Raw genomic sequence first — 20569 nt, forward strand, 5'->3', positions numbered from 1 at the left:
AAAACCTAAATTACGTAAAAACATTGTTACCCAGATTGCACAGGTACATCCCGATGTGAAAGAGTACAACATAAGGCAGTACATAAAGTGCGCGTGGCTAACAAACAGTGTGGCAAAAAAAAAAAAAAAAATTAAATAAATAAATAAATATATAAATTCGTATAATTTTTTCTTGTATTAAGAAAGTTAAACAAACAAACAAATAACGCTGAGAGCCGTCTTAGAAAACGGCTCTCAGACTGGAGCAGAATCATATCGTTCACTCAAAGGAGTCGACTCTTTGAGCCGACTCACTATTTCAAACAACATTCAGTTTCAAAATAGTAACAGTCAGTCATCTGGAAGAGACCAGGAGAACAAACCGATCTTTCCTGGTTTAACTTTCGTAAGCGTGGTTACAGTGTCCTCTTAAATGAAATTAACTTGAACTAAGGGATACATTACGCCTAATATCCTCATGAATCCCACATGTAAGGTTTAAACTGTTAAAAAAATTACATCATGACAAGCAATATATCTATCTTAACATTTTCTTTCAGATCAAGACTTTTCCACCAACCCCCCTTTTTGTACGAATTAAACGTATATCATTATTAAGAGCAATTAAAATATGCTGTCATGTAGGGCAGGTGATCGGCGCCTTTATTTTGAAGGATGTTACCGTAGCCGCGTCTTGTTGATGTGACGCTCACACGGGCTTATACGCCGCTTTCACAACTTACCATCTACAAAAGAAACAACGCATGCCTAAACGAACTTAATCCACAGCCCAAGGTATGTAATATGTATTTATACGTGCATTTCAACGTGTAAAATGTAATTCTTATGTTAGACGTAAAAGCAGAAAACTCAAACATGGCACAGCATGACTAGCATTCATGCTAACCGCTTTTTCCCCCAATTTATTATTATTATTAGTAGTAGTAGTATTTTTTTTGTAAACCAGGCTTTGCAAATGTACTAGATATTCAAATTTTTGCAATAGAATTGTAAAATACTCGATTGAAAACTCAGTTGCAAAGGGGTCGTCAAAACTGGTTGGATAAGCTACGTCCAAGAAAGTGAATAAATAAAATAGTTTAGTTTAGTTTTTGTATTATTTTTAGTAATGATATTTAAAATTAATTAATGCAACAGATTGCCAACTAATAAAAAACAACGGCATTTATTAAATTTGAAACAATATTAATAGATATTATTATTGTAAAAGGGTTTATTATTATTATTAAAGTCACTGATACACTAAAAGACTCACTGGCAGATTTGTCTCAAGTGAGTTTGAAGCATGTGTATGATGATCTTTCTGATGTTTCTTTTATTATGTGTGTCTCTGTTTTACAGTTATTTTCTCCTCTTGGCATCTTTCGGGATCATCTGGGTGTGTGTAATTATGTGCACGACCTCATAGTCTCTTAATTTCTCAGGAGGCTGTGTGTGTTCGTGGTCTCTGTGAGACTAACAGAGGACTGGAGAGTCGGTGGGAGTCAGGGTTTTCATCAGCCTCACGTTGAGGAGTATTTCTATGCATGTGTGTCATGATGGGCGACGTCATTGACTTGGACAGACAGATCGAGCAGCTCCGACACTGTGAACTTATCAAGGAAAATGAAGTCAAGGCGCTGTGTGCCAAAGCGAGGTAATGTTTAGGTGTTCAAGAAACCAGAGATCATCATGCATTAGTTTCACTTATTAGTTTTACTCAGCTATGCACAACCCATGTGCATCTAAATGACTGGTGCTGATTGTTCTCAAGTTTTATGTCATTATACAGTTTCTTGTTGTGAAATAATGTTCAAAAAGCTACCTTACGTATGCTGTAAGTGTCATTGTTTTGCCTTATAGGGAGATTCTGGTGGAAGAGAGTAATGTTCAGAGGGTAGATTCTCCTGTCACAGTGAGTATTTACATATAAATGACCTTTTATAGGATTATGTAATTGTGAAACCAGCTCATTATTATTATTTTTTCAGGTCTGTGGAGATATACATGGGCAGTTTTATGATTTAAAGGAGCTATTTAGGGTAAGCGATTGAGAATGCAATATGGCCTTTGTTAAATTTACAATAATTTTACTTTCGAACCTGTATATTCTGGTAGATGAAGTTTCTTATAAAAAAAAAAAAACAACTACAACAATGCATTGTGCTGTGCTGTCTGACTCTAATTGTCCTCTGGGTCTTCAGGTGGGGGGCGAAGTTCCAGAGACAAACTACCTCTTCATGGGAGACTTTGTGGACAGAGGGTTCTATAGTGTGGAGACTTTCCTGTTGCTGCTAGCATTAAAGGTGCAGTATCTGTCCTGAATTTAATCTTGTTTGCTTTGTAATGTGTGTATGTTAAAGCTGTTCTACGCTCCATAGCCTTCCCTTATACATAGTCCTTTATATACATGTCTTCAGGTGCGATACCCCGACCGAATAACGCTGATCCGAGGCAATCACGAGTCGAGGCAGATCACGCAAGTGTATGGCTTTTATGACGAGTGTCTCAGAAAATATGGCTCTGTTACAGTCTGGAGGTACTGCACAGAGATCTTTGACTATTTGTCCCTCTCGGCTATTGTTGATGGCAAGGTAGGTCCTCTTAATTCTGCATCTTTCCTCTTTCTATTAATATATGTAATATTGTAATCTATTAATTATTTAACAGCCATTACTCCACGTGATTCTTCTGAAATCACTCTAATAGGCTGGTTTGGTTCACAAGAAACGTTTCTTATTAATGAAAACAGCTGCTTAATATTTTTGTGAAAACTATTTTTTCAGGAAGTTCAAAGGAACAACAGCTCTGTTGTATTAATGCACCTTTGCTGAAAAAAGTATCACTGTTTTTGCTCCTCAGATATTTTGTGTGCACGGGGGCCTTTCTCCATCTATTCAAACTTTGGATCAGATCAGGACTATTGACCGAAAACAGGAAGTTCCTCATGATGGACCCATGTGTGACCTGCTGTGGTCTGACCCAGAAGGTGAGAGAGATTAATGAGATATACGACATAAAGGAAAGGCCTTCGATATGTTGTGAATAACTGAGATGGTTTGGTCTCTAGACACCATGGGGTGGGGTGTGAGTCCCAGAGGAGCTGGATATCTGTTTGGTAGTGATGTGGTGGCACAGTTTAATGCTGCCAATGATATCAGCATGATCTGCAGAGCTCATCAGCTGGTGATGGAGGGCTACAAGTGGCATTTCAATGAGACTGTGTTAACGGTGTGGTCTGCTCCAAACTACTGTTATAGGTGTGTTTCTTCTCCTCTTACAGTGGTCCAGTAACTCTTGTGTGCAACAGTGACTATTAAGATGTAAATATGCTGGTTTGAATGACTTAATTTACTCTTTTGGAATATTTCTTAGGTGTGGTAATGTGGCAGCCATTTTAGAGCTTGATGAGCATCTCCAGAAGGAGTTTATCATATTTGAAGCTGCACCTCAGGACACCAGAGGCATCCCCTCTAAGAGACCTGTGGCTGACTACTTCCTTTGAGGAAAAAATGGAAGCATCAGAAACAACATCTGTATAAACTGATTCTTCTTTTTTTTTTCTTTTTTTTTTTTTTTTTTAGTGCTGGCCAACTTTTATCTGCACAACATTCAGTGCTGTGAATGGAGCAGTTACAGCATTTATCGCCTGTTTCTCATTAGCGTACACATTCCTTCCTCATTACAAATGTTTTTCTTTCACCTTGTAAAATGTATTTGAACCTGTTTTGACTGTCCCTAATTATGTGGTAGTTTTGTATTTTCAAACTGGTGATATTTTTTCCAACAAAAAGAATAAAATAAGTGGGTTTATATATTTGCATATATAAATCTACAAAAAACGAGCATACCCACAAACTTGCGGTTTGTTTTTAATATGCAACTGCTTGTATTTATATAGCCGGTGTTCCATATCAGTAATCATTTAGCACTGATAAAGATGTTTGTAATCAAACCGAAAAAAATGTATGAGATCTTAAATCATAGGCTGTAAAGATGTGATCAATCACGAAGGTAAGGCTTCATGGATAAGATCATACACAAAAGATAACACTTCCAGGTGCTCAGTTAAAGGTATAGAAAACTTGCTATACTAAAATTACTATATATTTTTGTTGAGTACAGTGGTCACAGATTTAAAAATGGAATCTAGTTAATGCGCACAAAAAAAGTTGGAAGCTGATTTGGTTCTGAGCTGTTATTTTACAAAACAGACATTTTAAAGTCCAAATATTGTGGTATTTGATTGCCAACATTAAGCAGATTATGGGTATTCCTTTTTATTAGACCAGGTGAGCTATTTGCTATTAAGTAATTTTTTTATTTTTTTTGTAATTGGTAACCTGAAAGTTTTTCATCTTATTAATGGTACAGAGTGGCCAACTAAAATGGATAAAAGATGTGTGAGGAGAAATTACACAATGTTTTATAATGCAAGTTATAATTTATTGTTTTAAAATGCACTTTAACAATGTTTTTGTCCATCACAACATGCATGCATGCTCTAGAGAAATCATTCAGGAGGTAAATATTCATTGCAGCCATACCTCTCTGTTTTACCGTTTTGTTTTGGTTTTTTTTTGTAAAGGGCGTTTGATCTTTGCATGTTCACTTTGTAAACACTGGTCGGTACTTCTGCAGCGATGTAGGACGATTTTGAAGTTGGAGGAGAAAATGTCAAAAGTCAAAAAACGTAATTTCTTTATGACTGAAGAAAGAACGACGTGAACATCTTGGATGAATCTTACTTTATTTAACTTAACTAATAATAAGATCAAATAACTTATGTCATCTTACTGGATTTTTCTTTACTCTTAATTAGATCAACTGTCTTAATTAGATCTCTTAAACGGGAGCTTACAACCAACAATCATTTGACTGATCCCAACATGTCTACAACAGTTAAACAGATGTCAGGAGTTCATGATGAGAGACATGATTTTGTCAACACAAAATCATTTCAAATTGAAGCCCTGATGAAAATCTCTGAGACAAATCTTTCTACCTCATCAACAACTAATGTGTCCCCCAATGTGAGAGCACATACTTGGCCATATTTGCAAGGTTAAAATCAACGGCAACAATTTTTTCCCCTTGTTTCACTCTTGAGCTTTAATGTTGACATGATCAAATCTGTTGCAAACACCAATGCATGTACTTATTTGACTCATGCCTCACTGTAACATCCATTTATTTCATCAAGAAAATGAGGGGCAATTGACTTGTATTGAACCTGGAGATTTCCTTGAACAAGTATAAAAGAAACATGCTCTCAGAGAATTCATAGTGTCCATGATGTTCAGACTGAGCAGACTAAACATATTGACACTTTCTCATATTTCTTGCTCTAATTGCTTTTTGAGTGTAAAAATAAAAGAAATCAAATCACTTCGGTATCAAATACTTTCTGCCAAATCATTTCCCTCAAAATACTGAAATGTAGCACAACAGACTAAAAAGTAAAACAACACACAGAATATAAGTGTATAAGATGTTTTTTTGTTGTTGTTATTACAGAAAGAGTCATACATAACATTCTTAATCAAGTAGCAGTGTTCAGTTCAGTGTAACAGGAAAATGTAAAAAAATCTATATTCCTTCATTTCTAGAAGCCATGCTTTACTAGATAATAAGAAAGCATATAGATAATTGAGGTTAACCTTTGGTTTATTTGAATGCAATTTTTGGCAGTGCTGTGGCAAACAGTACACACTTCATATTAATATGTGCCGTATTTTCCTAGTTTCTGTCTGAATGATGTAACTAAGCTACAAATCTTTTTATGCATCATTCAAATTAGACTCATAAAAAGGTTTCCTTCATTTATGTTAAAGCAGAAAGCACATTTTACTATTTTTTTGTTACCAGTGGGCATTTCTTTCCTTAGCAACTGTCTCTAGGAAATGCAAGTGATTCGCATAAAGGTCCAGGGAGGAGTCAACATCAATCCAGCTCACTTGACCTGCATCATCGCCTGCTTGCAACGGAAGCTCACTCACACTATTGCCTGGATGGAAAGAATTTAATTAAATACGTGGGCTAGAACAATCTACTTTACTCAGCCAATAACATATCATCCCAAATATTACTACGTGTTTCATCAATACACTGTTTTTACCTGATTCATCATGGAAATTGACTGCAACTGTCTCCATCCAAGCATTATCTGTATTTCTTGGATCATCTACATAACCTTTATACACCTATGGGAAAAAAGATGCCTTGTTATATAGTGCTGCAATGCTTAAGGTGCAGTCACGTTTACAGTTGTTTGGTGAAATACAGTAAGTGCAACAGGAATCTGCGTGATCTGTTTTTCGTTTTGGCTGACCAACAGAAAGCTGCTTGGTTCAAAATTTAATGACATTTATATGCATTATTATATGCGTTATAAAATCTCACAATATTACTGTTTTTTTCTTTATTTTTAATAAAATAAATGCAGCCTTGGTGAGCATTTGAGACTTCTTTCAAAAGCATTTAAATATCGTGATTATTCCAAACTTTTGAAGTGTAGACTCACGGTCTCACCTGAAGACCTGCTGAGTCGAAAAGCTCAGTGATTCGCTTTTGGATCTTTTCCCTCTCACTTGGAGATGCTTGCAGAGAGTTCAATGCCTCTTCTGAGAACTCGCGCTGCAGTGTTTGAGAAATGCGCTCTCCAGGGTCCACCATTCCCTGAACACACGACAACAAATATCATAACCATCTTTTTGCATATTAGCAGCATGAATTTTAAACATGCTCACCCCACAGATGCTGCTCACTCTGGAAATTTAAAACAAGCACTGAGGTTCATACTCACCCCTGGGATGGCCCATTCGCCACAGTCCAACCTCTTAATGGACACAAACTGCAGCACAGGTAGTTGAGAGTTAGTGTGGTGGACGCGCTGTCCCGTAGAGTCCCTTTTCCACCTGCATGAGACCACAGGAAACTGGAATGTGTGTTCAAGAGGGTTTTAAGCATGTGAACCCTGCCACATCACACACAAAATACCTTGCATGCATGGAGCTGTTAAACCGGTCAAATGAGAAAGAGATTACATCTAAAAGGTTGGTTTCCATTTATTACGACACACATTGTAGTACCTGGTAACTATTGGATCAGCGGCGTGGTTTGGACCCCACCTTCCCAGTAATCCTCGGCCCTCTAGCCCAGTTCTTCCATGTGGATTACTGAGAATGATTTACAGTGAGTGAAGACACTGATAAGCGGCAATCCAAGCACTGTAAATATTTCAATTAATGTTTGACTCACAGTGGTTTGCCGTTCTGGATACGATATGGGCCCTCGTGGCTTCCCCTGTCCACAGATCCATCCAAAGAATTGAACTGCGGGGAAAATGCACTAAAGAAAGCATAAACAGATTTTTATACATATATTTCCAAACATTATCAGGTAACTCGTTATCAGTGTAATTCTCTTGTGATACACCAAGTGAATTTTCTTTGAAATCAGAAAATTTGTAGTGTTTGTTTAGGATTGTAGTTAGAATTTATTGTAGAAATAAAACAATATATACTAAACTAAAAATAATTGTTAAATAAAATTATAAATACAAACACATTTTTTATATATAATATACATTATGTTCTTTGTTTGTTTATTTAATACTCACCCAATCTCTGGGTCAGCCCAAACAGGCTTTTTCAGTACAGTGGGGGCGGTATATTTAACAGGGCTGTACTGGGGCCAGTCTGTGTCCCAATCTACTTTGTCATCTGGGACAGGGAAGCGGCGTGTGTCTGAGCCGGGATACACCGGACAACGAGCCTTAACGGGCGCGGCAGGAGACATGAGGACAGATGTTGATGAACAGAGGCTGGAAATGAGGCTAACGGCGTTCTTCTTCCTGCTGAAAATTGTTTGAAAGAAACTATTAATTTAAACTGATGCACCATCACGGAGCGTTTAGTCAACAACGAGTACCACCAGAGAAAGTGCATTATTAAGAAGAGGAGGAGCTGTCGATTATACGCCTGTCAACCTTGTGTCACAGATTCAGAAGTTTAATAAATATTAATTATTACATTCATTTACATACCAAAATCCACTTTTGCCAGCAGCGTACGGAAGCCCAAAAAAGAGTAAGCGCTACATGCACAGATGCAACCCAATTAGTGTTACGGGACACTGCTTTCATTCCCAAACTCTGTATGAAAGCCGGAGCTGCAGTAAGCAGGAAGTGAGAGACCAGCCCAGCCTTCTCTGTGACGCATGCTCGCGATGACTGGGCTGCACTCACTGTCTATGGCTGCACTGCGTATTTCTTTGTAAACTGATCTGATCTCTAACTCTTATACTGACATGCTGTGTACTTCGCGTGCTGAACATACAGAAACGGTTTTTCATTTGTTTCGGAGTTGTCTTTATTCAACCAGTTTTTGTTTAGATTTCTGCTCGTTTGTTATATATCATATATCATGCACAGCTTTCAACTTTGTTTTGAAAATATTTTATTTGTTGTTGTTTTTTTCCACTTACGATAGGCTATGTCATTCCATAAGGAATATTATTTGGTTCTTTTTTTTTACTTTTGTTGGCAAAGTTTAGTATATATAGATGCAAGTGTGGTGAATTATAAACCATTATTTTTAAACAATACCTAATACCTTAAAATATATTTATAATCTGATAAACAAGAAAGCTGTTAAGTGTATTAATGTATGTAGCCTAAGCATTTCCATGTTTTTATTTAATTTGTAAATTTTTTATTATGTCTTTTTCTTTCTTTTTTTAAAATCTCAGTGTAATTGTATGTCCTTCTTTCCTTGTTTTCACCCCCCGGCTTATGTAAAATGTTGAATGTGAATGTTTCAATTAAAAAAAACTGGGCTGCACTGCTGTGCATGTGAATCTCTCTAGTAGTAGATGTAGGCTATACATTTCTTAAAAGGGAAATCGTACACACAATATAATGGACACGATTAATGCCTTTTGAAACCGTGTACATGTGTTTGTTTAAATGCATCAAATAATAATAAACAAATGCGTATAAAGAATGGTTAAATGGTTATATTTACTTCTATTAAATTGGGAAATAAGTATAAAATATCACGATCCACCACCTTTAAATAATAATAATAATAATTATTATTATTATTAATATAATAATAATAAATGTAATTATTATTATGCATACCTTATATGTATTTGTATATTTGATGTAAAAAAAAAACATTATTATTATTATTGTTATTATTATTATTTTATTATTATAATATATGACGCCCGTTTTTGTTCCAGTGGTAAATGTTCAGATGATGGAAAATATGACTCGTTCGTTTGTTTATCACACTTTAACATACTCTCTTTTCCCTTTATGGTTTCCAACCACAAACTGTAAATCACGCCGGAGGGCCTACTAGCCGAGACCGTGGGAGGCGTCATTCTGCACACCCGCTCGAGCACTGTGTAATGCGGCTGCTTGCTCTGGCTTTTCACGCGCAGCGCGCGCCCCCGAATGTTGTACAGGAGAAGTGCGCGTTCGCGCTCACGATCCGTTTAGATGCACGCTCGTTCCGCACTCACATCTACAGGGGGCCTTGACCGACTCCTCTTCGACTGTCAGGAAAGCGCACCGTATAACGGCAGCCTTTGTAGCCGATATACCTGTCTTTGATCAGAAGGCAAACAGGAGGCCCTCTTCCTCCCAAAGACTGCGCGAAGGCGACTGATTTGTGGACAGAAACGATGGCGGAATCGGGCAGTAGCGCGGCGACGGCCGGAGCCGCGGGCTCGAGTAGCAGCGCCGCCGTTGCTGGAGGAGCCGTCGCGCCCGGGGGAGCCAATGGAGCGGCGGGATCCAAGCCTGGCCTGGAGTCGGTGAAGGGACAAAATTTTGACGTTGGCCCCCGATACACCGATCTCCAGTACATTGGGGAGGGGGCCTATGGGATGGTCTGGTAAGCGGAAACGCTTTTTTTGCAGTCGCACACCTTGGTTGGACATAGTGTTAGATCGGGGCGAAAATAAATGGGCTGGTAACGTTACTGACCAGCTCTTCGTAGTAAAGAAAAAGGGTGTTAATTCTCTGAAAGTCTATGCTATTTGGCATTCCCTTTTTAGAGAGAGGAAAGAAGATATGCAAGGCGTTTCAAAAGCAACTGAATAGTTTTCTCCGCTCAACAAATTTCCTTGCATATCCTTCCCAGAAACTTAGAGCTAACAATATATTACGAGTGATGCATTGGATTAAATCCCATCTCTTTAGCACTGGCTGTGTTTGAAAGCATAGCGCTCTGCCGACATTAAAAGTTTTTTATGTTTTTGGCATCAAATTCGCTTTCGGAGCGTTCAGACACAGTGTGCCACTGCACGCGAGCCCATGTTGTGGAGAACACTCGAGGAGTTTGGATGTTGAATGCCACTTGTCTTTCTTAATTTGAGGAGTGTGCTTTATTTAGTTTTGTGTGTGGTGTGTAACTGCATGTTAGTGGTGTCGGCTCTAGCAATCTGACCTCTCACTCCGAGCTCGTGAAACAGGCGTGGCTACGATGCGGCCGAATGTGCATGAAGTGGGTTAGCCAACATTTTGCGTTTTTCTAGAAATAAGTTCCCACCGTTTTTGATTTGTCAGCTGCTGGTAAGATGTGGTTAAATGATGGTAAAATAGTTAAGGTGCTCAATTCAGAGCGGTGCGCGTTGGTCTGTCCTCAAAATGACTGTCAAGTTTTGCTGGAGGATGTAAACAAACCCCCTGTAATAAAACACAAAGGCCTTCTATGGATGTCTTTGGGTAGGACAGACAGCTGCATAGGAAGGAAATATATAAAGAAACAGATAATAGGCGTTTTCCAAAAAAATATAGTGCACTTTACCGAAAAATGTAAACACATTAGATAGATGTAAAATTGGGATTTTGGCCTGTCCCATCTGAGATTTTCTTATCATATTTAACAATTAAAATAATAATAATCATAAAAAAAAAAAAAACGTAAATTATTATAAAATTATTATTATTTATTATTTTTTTTTTGGGGGGGGGTTGAATTTGATAATATGTTAATTTTGGTAAACATTTTTACATTTAGTGATTTAGCAGATGATTTTATCCAAAGCGACTTACAAATGAGGACAGTGGGAGCAATCAAAATCAACAAGAGAGCAAAGATATGCAGGTGCTATAACAAGTCTCAGTTAGCTTAAAGCAGTACATGTAGCAAGGTTTTTTGTTGTTGTTTTAAATTATATAATAATGTTGTTTTAAATTATATAATATACAAATAACCCCCCCCCCCCCCCCCCCAAGTTAGTGCTACGTAAAAAAAAAAGTAACAAAATGTAAGATTGCATATTAAATTCATAATATTTTAAGAAAAAAAGTACAATTAACAAGAATAAAGTTGTGGCAACACAAGAATAAAGTTGAAATTACGAGAAAAAAGTTGTAGCAATACAAGAATCAAGCCGAAATGTTTTGAGAATAACATTGTAATTACGAGAATAAAGTCGAAAAGTTTTGAGAATAAAGTCATATAAATTATGAGATTAAATTTATACTACAGTAGTCATCATTTGAAGTGGATCAAAAAAGTTCATCAGAGTTGTCCTAGGACAAGAACGGGTATTGTTTAGGTTTTAGGACAACTTTGATGAAAGGTTTTGATCCACTTCAAATGTTGAGTACTATATTTTGAGAATATAGTCTATACTGAGGTCTGTATAAACGAATAAATCTCATCGTAATCAAAAAGATGATTGATTTACATGCCGCTTAAACCGAGGCAGATACAGCGATCTGTCACCCCACATTAAAGAGTGTGAAAACATTATTAAGACATATTGTTTGTATTTCGCTAAAAACCAGAATTTGAAATCTGAGACTTTTTTTTATATTAAAAGTACCAAAACCACAAAGCTTTTTGTTATTATTGGGTGTCTGGTGCACTACAAATAATGAATGCCTTCGAAGATGTGAAATATTATTTCCAAGCATACTGTCCCTGCGAGTATATGACACATGGTATGATTTCTGCTAATAATCCCACATATATTCAAATCAGTTGCCAGGCCACCAGAATTTCTCCCGGTTCTTAATGTTTCAACTTTATTCTTGTCCTTTTGACTTAATTCTCAAAATATTTTGACTTTAATCTCAGAATTTATTTCTTTATTTATTTATTTTTTTTACGTGGCACTAAAACGATGTCGTAGCCTTTTAAATACATAGCTGTCTTTATTTAAAAAAAAAATCTAAATAATGTTAATATACAGAAAATAATTTATTTTTAATTATAAGTTAATTCAAAGGTTATAGCAAAAACACACACAAGCACAGCAGGGATTTCAACAATTCATACACATCTCATATAAATATAGTGTTTATAATAGCCTAAGGTTTACATTCAGGATTTTTCTAAAGTTTAAGCTCCTCTGTTCACTTGTTTTAACAGTGTTCCCGATGCTACATGAGTTTAAAATGTGCACAAGCTTGTATGAGTTGATTTATTTTTTCTCATCCCACCATCTCTTTCCCTGCTGCCTGCAGCTCAGCTTTTGATAATGTGAATAAGATCCGAGTGGCCATTAAGAAGATCAGTCCATTTGAACACCAGACCTACTGCCAGCGCACCCTGAGGGAGATCAAAATCCTCCTGCGGTTCCGTCATGAGAACATCATCGGCATCAATGACATCCTGAGAGCTCGTCGCATCGAATATATGAGAGATGTGTATCCTTAAACATGCACACCAACAGGCTCAGTGCAGTAGGCTGAGCTGTTGTACATAGCATTGTATTTTGGAGATGGTGTGTTTATCATCACAGTGTTGTGCTGTAGTTCTTTAACTGCGTTTCAGCTATATCGTACAGGACCTGATGGAGACCGACCTTTACAAATTGCTGAAGACACAGCATCTCAGCAACGACCATATCTGCTACTTTCTGTACCAGATCCTGCGAGGGCTGAAATACATTCACTCTGCCAATGTGCTGCACAGAGACTTGAAGCCCTCGAACCTTCTCATCAACACCACCTGTGACCTCAAGGTCAGAAAAGTCGCACAGATTTTCCTGAAGAATGAAACTCCAAATATAAAAATCAAAATTAGTGTTTAGTACATTGACAGTAACGCAATACAATAACAAGGCAGCTTCAAACAGAGAACCTGACATTAAAGAGTAAATATATAATGAAACTGAATGTGAAATCATTTTGTGAGCGATCTATTTCAGTGCAGATATTTTGAGGAACGCAGGATTAAATTTAGTAGTGTAGTTCTTGTGCTTTCTTTAATCTTAAAGCAATGATCCTAGTGAAGCTTAATATAGAAATGAGGGGCTTTTAAAAGCAAAATTGCTTGTTGGAGGGTTGTGTGGAGAATAATTATCCTTCCTCACCCATAGATCTGTGACTTTGGACTTGCACGGATAGCCGACCCAGAACATGACCACACCGGATTCCTCACAGAGTATGTGGCTACTCGCTGGTACCGTGCTCCTGAGATCATGCTCAACTCCAAGGTATGTCTATGTCATTAGCATTTAACCTATTAACTGGATGCATGTTTTGACATTCTCTGTCTTAATCTTTCAGGGCTACACCAAGTCCATTGATATTTGGTCTGTGGGTTGCATCCTGGCTGAGATGTTGTCCAACAAACCCATCTTCCCTGGGAAGCATTATCTGGACCAGCTCAACCACATATTGGGTAAGAACCAGTGCTTAAAGGGGTCATATGATGCAATTTCAAGTTTTCCTTTCTCTTTGGAGTGTTACAAGCTGTTCGTGAATAGATAAGATCCCTAAAGTTGCAAAGACTAAAGTGTCAAACCAAAAGAGATATTCTTTATAAAAGTAAAGACTCGTCCACGCCCTCCTGAAACAACTCGTTCTAACACGCCCCCACATCTCTACGTCAGTCAGATTTGCATAACACTGCCCAGATGTTCACACAAAGAAAGAAGGCGTAACTTTTATTCTCGCTGTAGTATTGTTGTTGCCGCTGCCGTCATGTCGTGGAGACGCTGTGTGTTTTGTTGTAAAAGCAATACTACTTTGTTTGGTCTTCCAAAAGAGGACACAACTAGAAATCAGTGGTTAAGTTGTATTTTCAACACTGTTCCAGAACAGTTCAACCCAAATGTTCAGATGTGTGCAGCGCATTTTACGGAGGACTGTTTCTTGAACCAGTAGCCTACAATACCATCTGTACTTACTCACAGCCTGTATGTTTTCATATTTATAGGATTTGCCACTGGTGATTAAAACGTGGGTTTTGAACAGTGTAGAGTAGCGCTTGTTGTTTGTCATTTCTCCAAATACAAAGGCAGACATGGTTTTATGTTTATGTTTATGTTAAAAACACAGTATGAGTCATTATAATCCGTAATTATGTCCCTACTGAATGCAACAAGTGCCTCGTTTGTAATGGGTTTTATTGGTTTTGTGTCATCGCACTGTATGGTAAGAGGTGTAACATTTCCATCACACGCTTGAGGTATTCGGCCAATCACAATGCACTGGATCGCTGGCCAATCAGCCTACACCTCACTTTTCAGAACGATGAGGTTTGTAAAAACCAACGCAGACCTTAAACCACATAAACACATTGCATTACAACAAATACACAAAATAATGTTATTTTTTAGCAACGACATGTGACCCCTTTAACAGGAGTACTTTATAATAGTACTTGTGCTCCGCTAAAGATCCGCTGATTCCGCTAATCCACTCCGTGTTTCCTGCCCGCTCCGCAACATCACTCACAATCTGTGTGCCGCTCTCTAGAGAGTGGAGACCACCCAAAGGTCGTTACATTACCTGGTAGATGCATTACGATCCACTTTGTCTGTGGTTGATCCACTGAATTATTAATTAGTTGGTAGTTTATTTGTCTTTATTTTTGTCGGTAATGGCTCTGCCTTCTAAAAGCGCTAACAGCTTGTACACAATATCTATGTTCTGAATTAGAATGTCTAATCAAATTATTGTACCCGATCAGAACTAATATAGATAACACCAAATTTGCTGTTGTTGGTACACTTTGTAGACAAAAAAAATAAATGCCTTCACAAAAAAGAAGACAGAGAGAAAAAAAGCAAAGGCAGCTGCTAAAGGCAGTTCAGAATTGCAAACATGAATTCAAAGCTCCAGCAAGCCAGCAGATAAATCATCATATAGAATATTTAGCAGTTTGTCACACTTTAATTCTTGTAATTAAGTATATTTCCCATTATAATTACTTATAATTACTTGATACTAGTAATCTTTATCACATCATATTTTATTAAAACCAAATTAATAATAGGCCTATTAATAGTTAAAAAATAGTATAAATGTTAGTATAAAAGTCTAAATTAGTTGTTTATTAGTATATGATACAGATTTATGCTGTAAAATATTAAATTAAATGTCTAATACTTATAGGTGAGAGTGGTTTAAGATTAGCCACTTTTTTTTTTTACTTATGTGGTCCTCAAGATAAGGGAAAATGAACCAGAAGTACAATGAAAGTATCTATACTATCCATATTAAAGTATTCCTATCATTTTAAATGATCAGAATGTATCTATGACAAAGGGTTCTAAAAATAATGCTCATAAAAAAGTGTCCCCACGGCTCAGTTTGCCCCGGGTTTGGGGTCAGTTGACCCGAGGCGAGTCAGTGGTTAGATCCAACATCTGTGTGTAAAATGACCATCCGACTGAATCTGATTCAAACCTATGTAAAATAAATAATTTTAAAAACTAATTTAATAATTTCCTTTTACAAACATTCATATTTCTTTTCTTAAAGGTAACTTTAACAACATAAAACCAACCAAATGCAGTTTAAATGTCAATATTTAATTGTTTGCATCTCTGAAACAATATGTTTAACACCAAAGCTGTAGCCTTCCTAAAAACAGACTAAACAGAGAGTTTGTTGGCCATTAGTGACTACAGGTGGAAAATATATATATCTGATTATAATATGATTAGAAGCATTTTCAGGTTCTTATCAGAGAAGGATTTGGTGCACTTGTACACTGTCCCTATCAAATAAATATATTAAGCTTTTACTTAGCATATATTTTTGATTATGGATTAAGAAAATCTACCAAGATTTTAAATGAATTTATGCCAGACGTTTGACTGCATGCACAACTTTTGAAGTGCATTTCAGAATCGTGTTCTACTCCCTTAAAAAGTGTATAATCTTATTTATTTTTTATCTTAACTATGCACAATAACAGGTTAGTTGATTTTATTATTTCCTTTAGCATTTTCTTCCTTGCTGTCCATGACCTATCAAGGCTGCTTTCCCAAAAGCGCAAGTAGATCGTAGAAACAATGGTTTTCAGTTGAGGACCTCTGTTTTGTTGTTATTTGACCCATTTGGTAATGCAAGCACATTGTTCATTTTGTGATCATTTTCCTGCCCCATCAATCAGGTGTTTTGGGCTCCCCCTCTCAAGATGATCTGAATTGCATCATCAACATGAAGGCCAGGAATTACCTCCAGTCTCTACCCCAGAAAACAAAAGTCCCATGGATCACTCTGTTCCACAAAGCAGACAACAAAGGTAAGCACGCACATTAGGATGTTTAGTGAAATGATATGCGTGTAAGAGGGGTTTGACAGTAAGCTGTCTCAAGTGTGTGTGTGTGTGTGTGTGTGTGTGTGTGTGTTTTGTACTGAACAAATGTGGGTGTCAGCAAATGGTCTATTGACGGTCTGGTTGCATTGTCAAAATATATTAAATAAAACATTGCCAGCGAAGAGATCCTTGTATGCTTTTTCTCTGTGACTTTTATGCCTATAGTTGTGCACAGTTTGTAGGTTGTATGTTGGTACTAGTAAATAAGTTCCTTTGTAATTATCGATTTAACATAGAAGTGTGGAACTTCTTTATGTGCTTCTACCATTCCATTTCAGCTCTGGATTTATTGGACCGCATGTTGACCTTTAACCCCATCAAACGTATAACCGTGGAGGAAGCACTGGCCCACCCTTACCTGGAGCAGTACTATGACCCCTCTGATGAGGTATCTTTCTTTCCCCTCTCCATCTCCATCATTTCTGCCTCACACCCCTTAAGGGTTGTATCTGTACAATCCCATATCAGTTAGTTAAGCCTAACAGCATTTTGCATTGTTTGCAAATTCAGCCGGTGGCCGAGGAGCCTTTCACTTTCAACATGGAGCTGGACGACCTTCCTAAAGAGAAGCTGAAAGAGCTCATCTATGAGGAGACGGCACGCTTCCAGGCCACCTACCAGGGCTCCTGAGAGGGACAGGTACAAAAGCACATGCCAAATGTCCAAATCTACAATTGTGAGATTTTACTGATGTTACTATATTTCTTAGGGGTGTAGTGATATTTAAACCGAATCACAGCAGTTAAAGATATAGTTCATCCAAAAATTAATTGATGTCAATTTTGTCTTGTATGACTGACTTCCTTCCACAGAACACAAAATAAGATATTTATAAAAAAATATTTAAGTTGTCCTTAAATATGTAAATGTTTTTACATTTTATTTATGCATGTGCATATTCATATTTGTTAAGTCTTCTGACTTACTATATCTTTCTATCTATCATTCTATCTATATATCTTTTTATCTATACCTTGTATAATACATTTTAATGTACAAGTACAGATGAGATTTGATAGCTACTGCTGTCTGTTCTTGGGTGAACTATTTCTTCAACTTATTTTAAATATTTTGAAAACTTTTATTTTTCAACTAACACAGAAATGAAAACTGACGTACAATATTTTTATCTTTATAGTACAGGTTTTTTGTCTGTTCAGTATATTAACGAAAAGAATTCCTTTCAAGGTTATATAGTTTCAATATGATTTTTTAAATGAAAGCAATTCTTATATTATCCTTAAATTGAGTAAAGCCTTACACTGGTTTTGAAGAATTTCCATGCTTAAACCTTTTGTTGTCCACTAATGGTCAGTAATCCTCTTTTATTTTTTTTTATTTTTTATTTTTTTTGCAGCCATCACAGAGAATAACCGAGCAGTGTGGAGTCTCAGATAAAAATAACTCCAGACAACCTGCAAAAACATATACATGCATATATACATTTAAAAAAAAAGAAGATAAAAAGCGGAAAAATGTACATTTAAAAACTTCAGCTTTGTTTTATCTGTCCATCTCTCTTTCTTGCTGGGAAGCTGTGCGCTAGTTTGGGCTTATATCATCTTATCATAACGTCATTAATTGGGGCCGCCAGACTCACTATTCTCATCGCATACCACACACAGCTCCTGCTCTCTGAAACAATTGCATCTTTCACCCTTTCTATCAATACCCTGCTTCTCTCTCTGTTTTTATCCGTCTCTTTCTCTTTATGTCTCTCTCGAGGGTGTCTTTCTACTGGTCTGTGTTGGGTTTTTTTCCCGTTCCACAGAGATGGAGAGAGAGAAGGAGGATCTCTATGATGGGCAGTGACTGGTGTGTGTGTGTGTGTGTATATATAAGTGGTTTTGAGTTTCATTGGCGTATTGTAAGTTGGCGAGCTGTTTGTACACTGTCATTTGAACGTTACGATCAGTTACAAAAAGTGTTTTGTAATGTTGGGAATTTATATTTGAGTAGCTTTTGAAATATAAAGTCATTGCTTGTGTTTCTTTTTTTTTTATCATTCAGAGACAAATGAGGTTGGAGTTTTATTTAGTTTTCTATTGTGAGGAAAAAGAGGTCTCGTTTTGATTCTTGAGAAATATATTGAGTAAAAGAGAAACGGCGACAGGTAGGATGAACGGAGGAAAGCGCGAGATGGAATAGTATCATCTGCTGTAAAATATCATGTTCTACTGTTGAGAACTGAGACTTGCCAATGTTCTTTGGGAAATTAAGCCATCAGTATCATCTTTTTTTGTTTAATGCTGGCTTCCTTTCCCTGTTTCTCCTCCTCTCGCTCGTCTGTTCATTTGATGGAGGATCTGTGGCGTGCAGACCTCCATTGTGCGTTCTTTTGCATTTTTTTAGGGGGGGTTGATACTGATACTGATTCTTTGTGAATAACAATAGTTGTCATTGGTTACCATGTCCATGGCTACCGTTGCCATGATTCCTTTCTGATAAGTCACACATAGTTCCCCACATTCTGGCTTTGTTACTTGCAGATGTTGGTCCCTTTCTCATTTTCTTTCGCGTCATCCTTTTTCTCTACTTGTCCTGGAGTGATTGAGGAATCATAGCCAAGCTTAACACTTTCAGAGCCATAGCACATTTTTTCTCATTCCCTCCCTGTGATGTCAGAACTTTTCAAAGGGCTTTTCCACAGGGCTTGCTGACCTCATCATGCCTCTCCTGCCTGTGATTGGCTCACCTTGTGTTTATCTAGTTTCGAACAGACTTATTCTGCATGCATTGCATCTTAGACGTAGCAACCTGCCTTTATTATATATTTTTAGTAAAATGTCGCCATCTTTCAATGCTGTTTCTAAAGAAACCATCATTGCTTTTGGCCAATCATGGATGAGGAAAGCATGTTCAAGTGGGAAGAGTTAAAATGGCACAGTGTGTAGCTGTTTTGCATAAATACAGGCTGTTATTTGCATGAATTAATAAATCGCCTCAACTGCAGAGGAAATTCACTCCGCACGTCAATCACGTGACATTTCTCAATCGGTGCACCTGCACTTTGTGTCTCATGACCAAACATTTTGTTTCGTTTCAAGTTTTTAGTGCAGTTTGATCTGTTCCCTTGTTTTCATTATAAGCTTTAGACTTCATCTTTTTTTCTTAATCCCCCACTTGTTAGTGTGAGGTGTAACAAGCAATGACGGATGGGTGGTCACTAGCCTCCCATGTCTATGTCTGTACATCTGTCCTTTTCAACCAGAAGCTGCTCTTCTCTGCTTCCTAATGAGGAGGGGAGATCATCCCGCTCTGTGTTCTGAGGGAAACAACTCATTTCCAAGAAAAAGATTATTTATATATACTGTATTGTCAATGGCAATGACATGCTTATTGTGAATGGGACCATGGGGACTGTCAACAGTCTTACACACACACACACACACACACACACACACATTTAAGGATGTATTTCTCACATATAAATCTGCCAGCATACAGTATATGATTTCAAAAACTTGCAAAGGAGGCAGATATCATAATGTCCTTTTAATGGCTGTTATTTTGATTATTGCTGGTGTTATATTGGTGAGGTCTTTTTTATTTTAAAAAACTGAAAAGGGATTTAAAAATGTTTGTCCTTTTTTAAAGTGTTTTGCATTTCTTTCATTTTGTTCGCTTTGGGTGTGAAAAATAATTGGCTGTTCACTGTTTCTGAAGTCTATTTTTTCCTAAATCTTACAAGGAATTATTTTAAAAGATGATTAAACGATGTGGGTAGATTGTCAAGAAAAATGAGCTATGGATGGTTAAAGTCTATGTATATGCTTATGGGTATAATAAGTTAAACAATTAACAAAAACAGAATTATATACATATATGAAATAAAAATCCTGATACTGTAAGTCTTTGACTTGTGTGTGGGTTTTTTTTTATCGTCATTTTTTTTTTTTTTTTTTTTTTTTTTTTTTTTTAAATAAAGAAACTTTTTTTTATTCTACTTGACTGATTTTTATAAAAATAAAGGGAAAGAATATCAGAAATAAACTTATTTTTCA

The 20569-nt window shown here is 36.9% G+C and overlaps 3 protein-coding genes across 5 annotated transcripts; 2 read left to right on the plus strand and 1 right to left on the minus strand.

Moving 5' to 3' along the window:
* The first annotated feature begins 334 nt into the window (after positions 1-334).
* LOC109057286 (serine/threonine-protein phosphatase 4 catalytic subunit B-like) lies at positions 335-3837 on the plus strand. 3 transcript variants are annotated; one of them, XM_019074509.2, is made up of 10 exons: positions 335-470; positions 625-774; positions 1342-1636; positions 1843-1894; positions 1971-2021; positions 2184-2285; positions 2400-2573; positions 2842-2968; positions 3050-3239; positions 3355-3837. In XM_019074509.2, the coding sequence occupies exons 3-10, from the start codon at positions 1527-1529 to the stop codon at positions 3482-3484; spliced, it is 936 nt and encodes a 311-aa protein (XP_018930054.1). In that variant the 5' UTR covers positions 335-470; positions 625-774; positions 1342-1526; the 3' UTR covers positions 3485-3837. The 3 variants fall into 3 exon arrangements, with proteins under 3 accessions (XP_018930054.1, XP_018930070.1, XP_018930063.1); XM_019074525.2 differs by having other exon boundaries at positions 1425-1636; XM_019074518.2 differs by lacking the exon at positions 335-470 and having other exon boundaries at positions 617-774.
* A 1621-nt stretch (positions 3838-5458) lies between these two features.
* Positions 5459-8176, minus strand: LOC109057263 (ADP-ribose pyrophosphatase, mitochondrial-like). Its single transcript, XM_019074478.2, is given in 9 exon segments — positions 5459-5986; positions 6098-6182; positions 6511-6657; positions 6785-6896; positions 7071-7157; positions 7240-7329; positions 7601-7837; positions 8027-8064; positions 8066-8176. Coding segments are annotated over 9 exon segments (1002 nt in total). The 5' UTR covers positions 8126-8176; the 3' UTR covers positions 5459-5840.
* Positions 8177-9421: 1245 nt separating this feature from the next.
* LOC109084529 (mitogen-activated protein kinase 1-like) lies at positions 9422-20416 on the plus strand. The gene is made up of 9 exons (XM_019099205.2): positions 9422-9887; positions 12473-12655; positions 12783-12972; positions 13330-13446; positions 13520-13634; positions 16359-16490; positions 16844-16953; positions 17076-17204; positions 17923-20416. Exons 1-8 carry the CDS (start codon positions 9676-9678, stop codon positions 17193-17195), a joined length of 1179 nt encoding a protein of 392 aa, XP_018954750.2. The 5' UTR covers positions 9422-9675; the 3' UTR covers positions 17196-17204; positions 17923-20416.
* The last annotated feature ends 153 nt before the right edge of the window (positions 20417-20569 follow it).

The sequence above is a fragment of the Cyprinus carpio genome, chromosome A3, assembly GCF_018340385.1.
Source record: "Cyprinus carpio isolate SPL01 chromosome A3, ASM1834038v1, whole genome shotgun sequence".
In the NCBI taxonomy this organism is placed as follows: domain Eukaryota; kingdom Metazoa; phylum Chordata; class Actinopteri; order Cypriniformes; family Cyprinidae; genus Cyprinus; species Cyprinus carpio.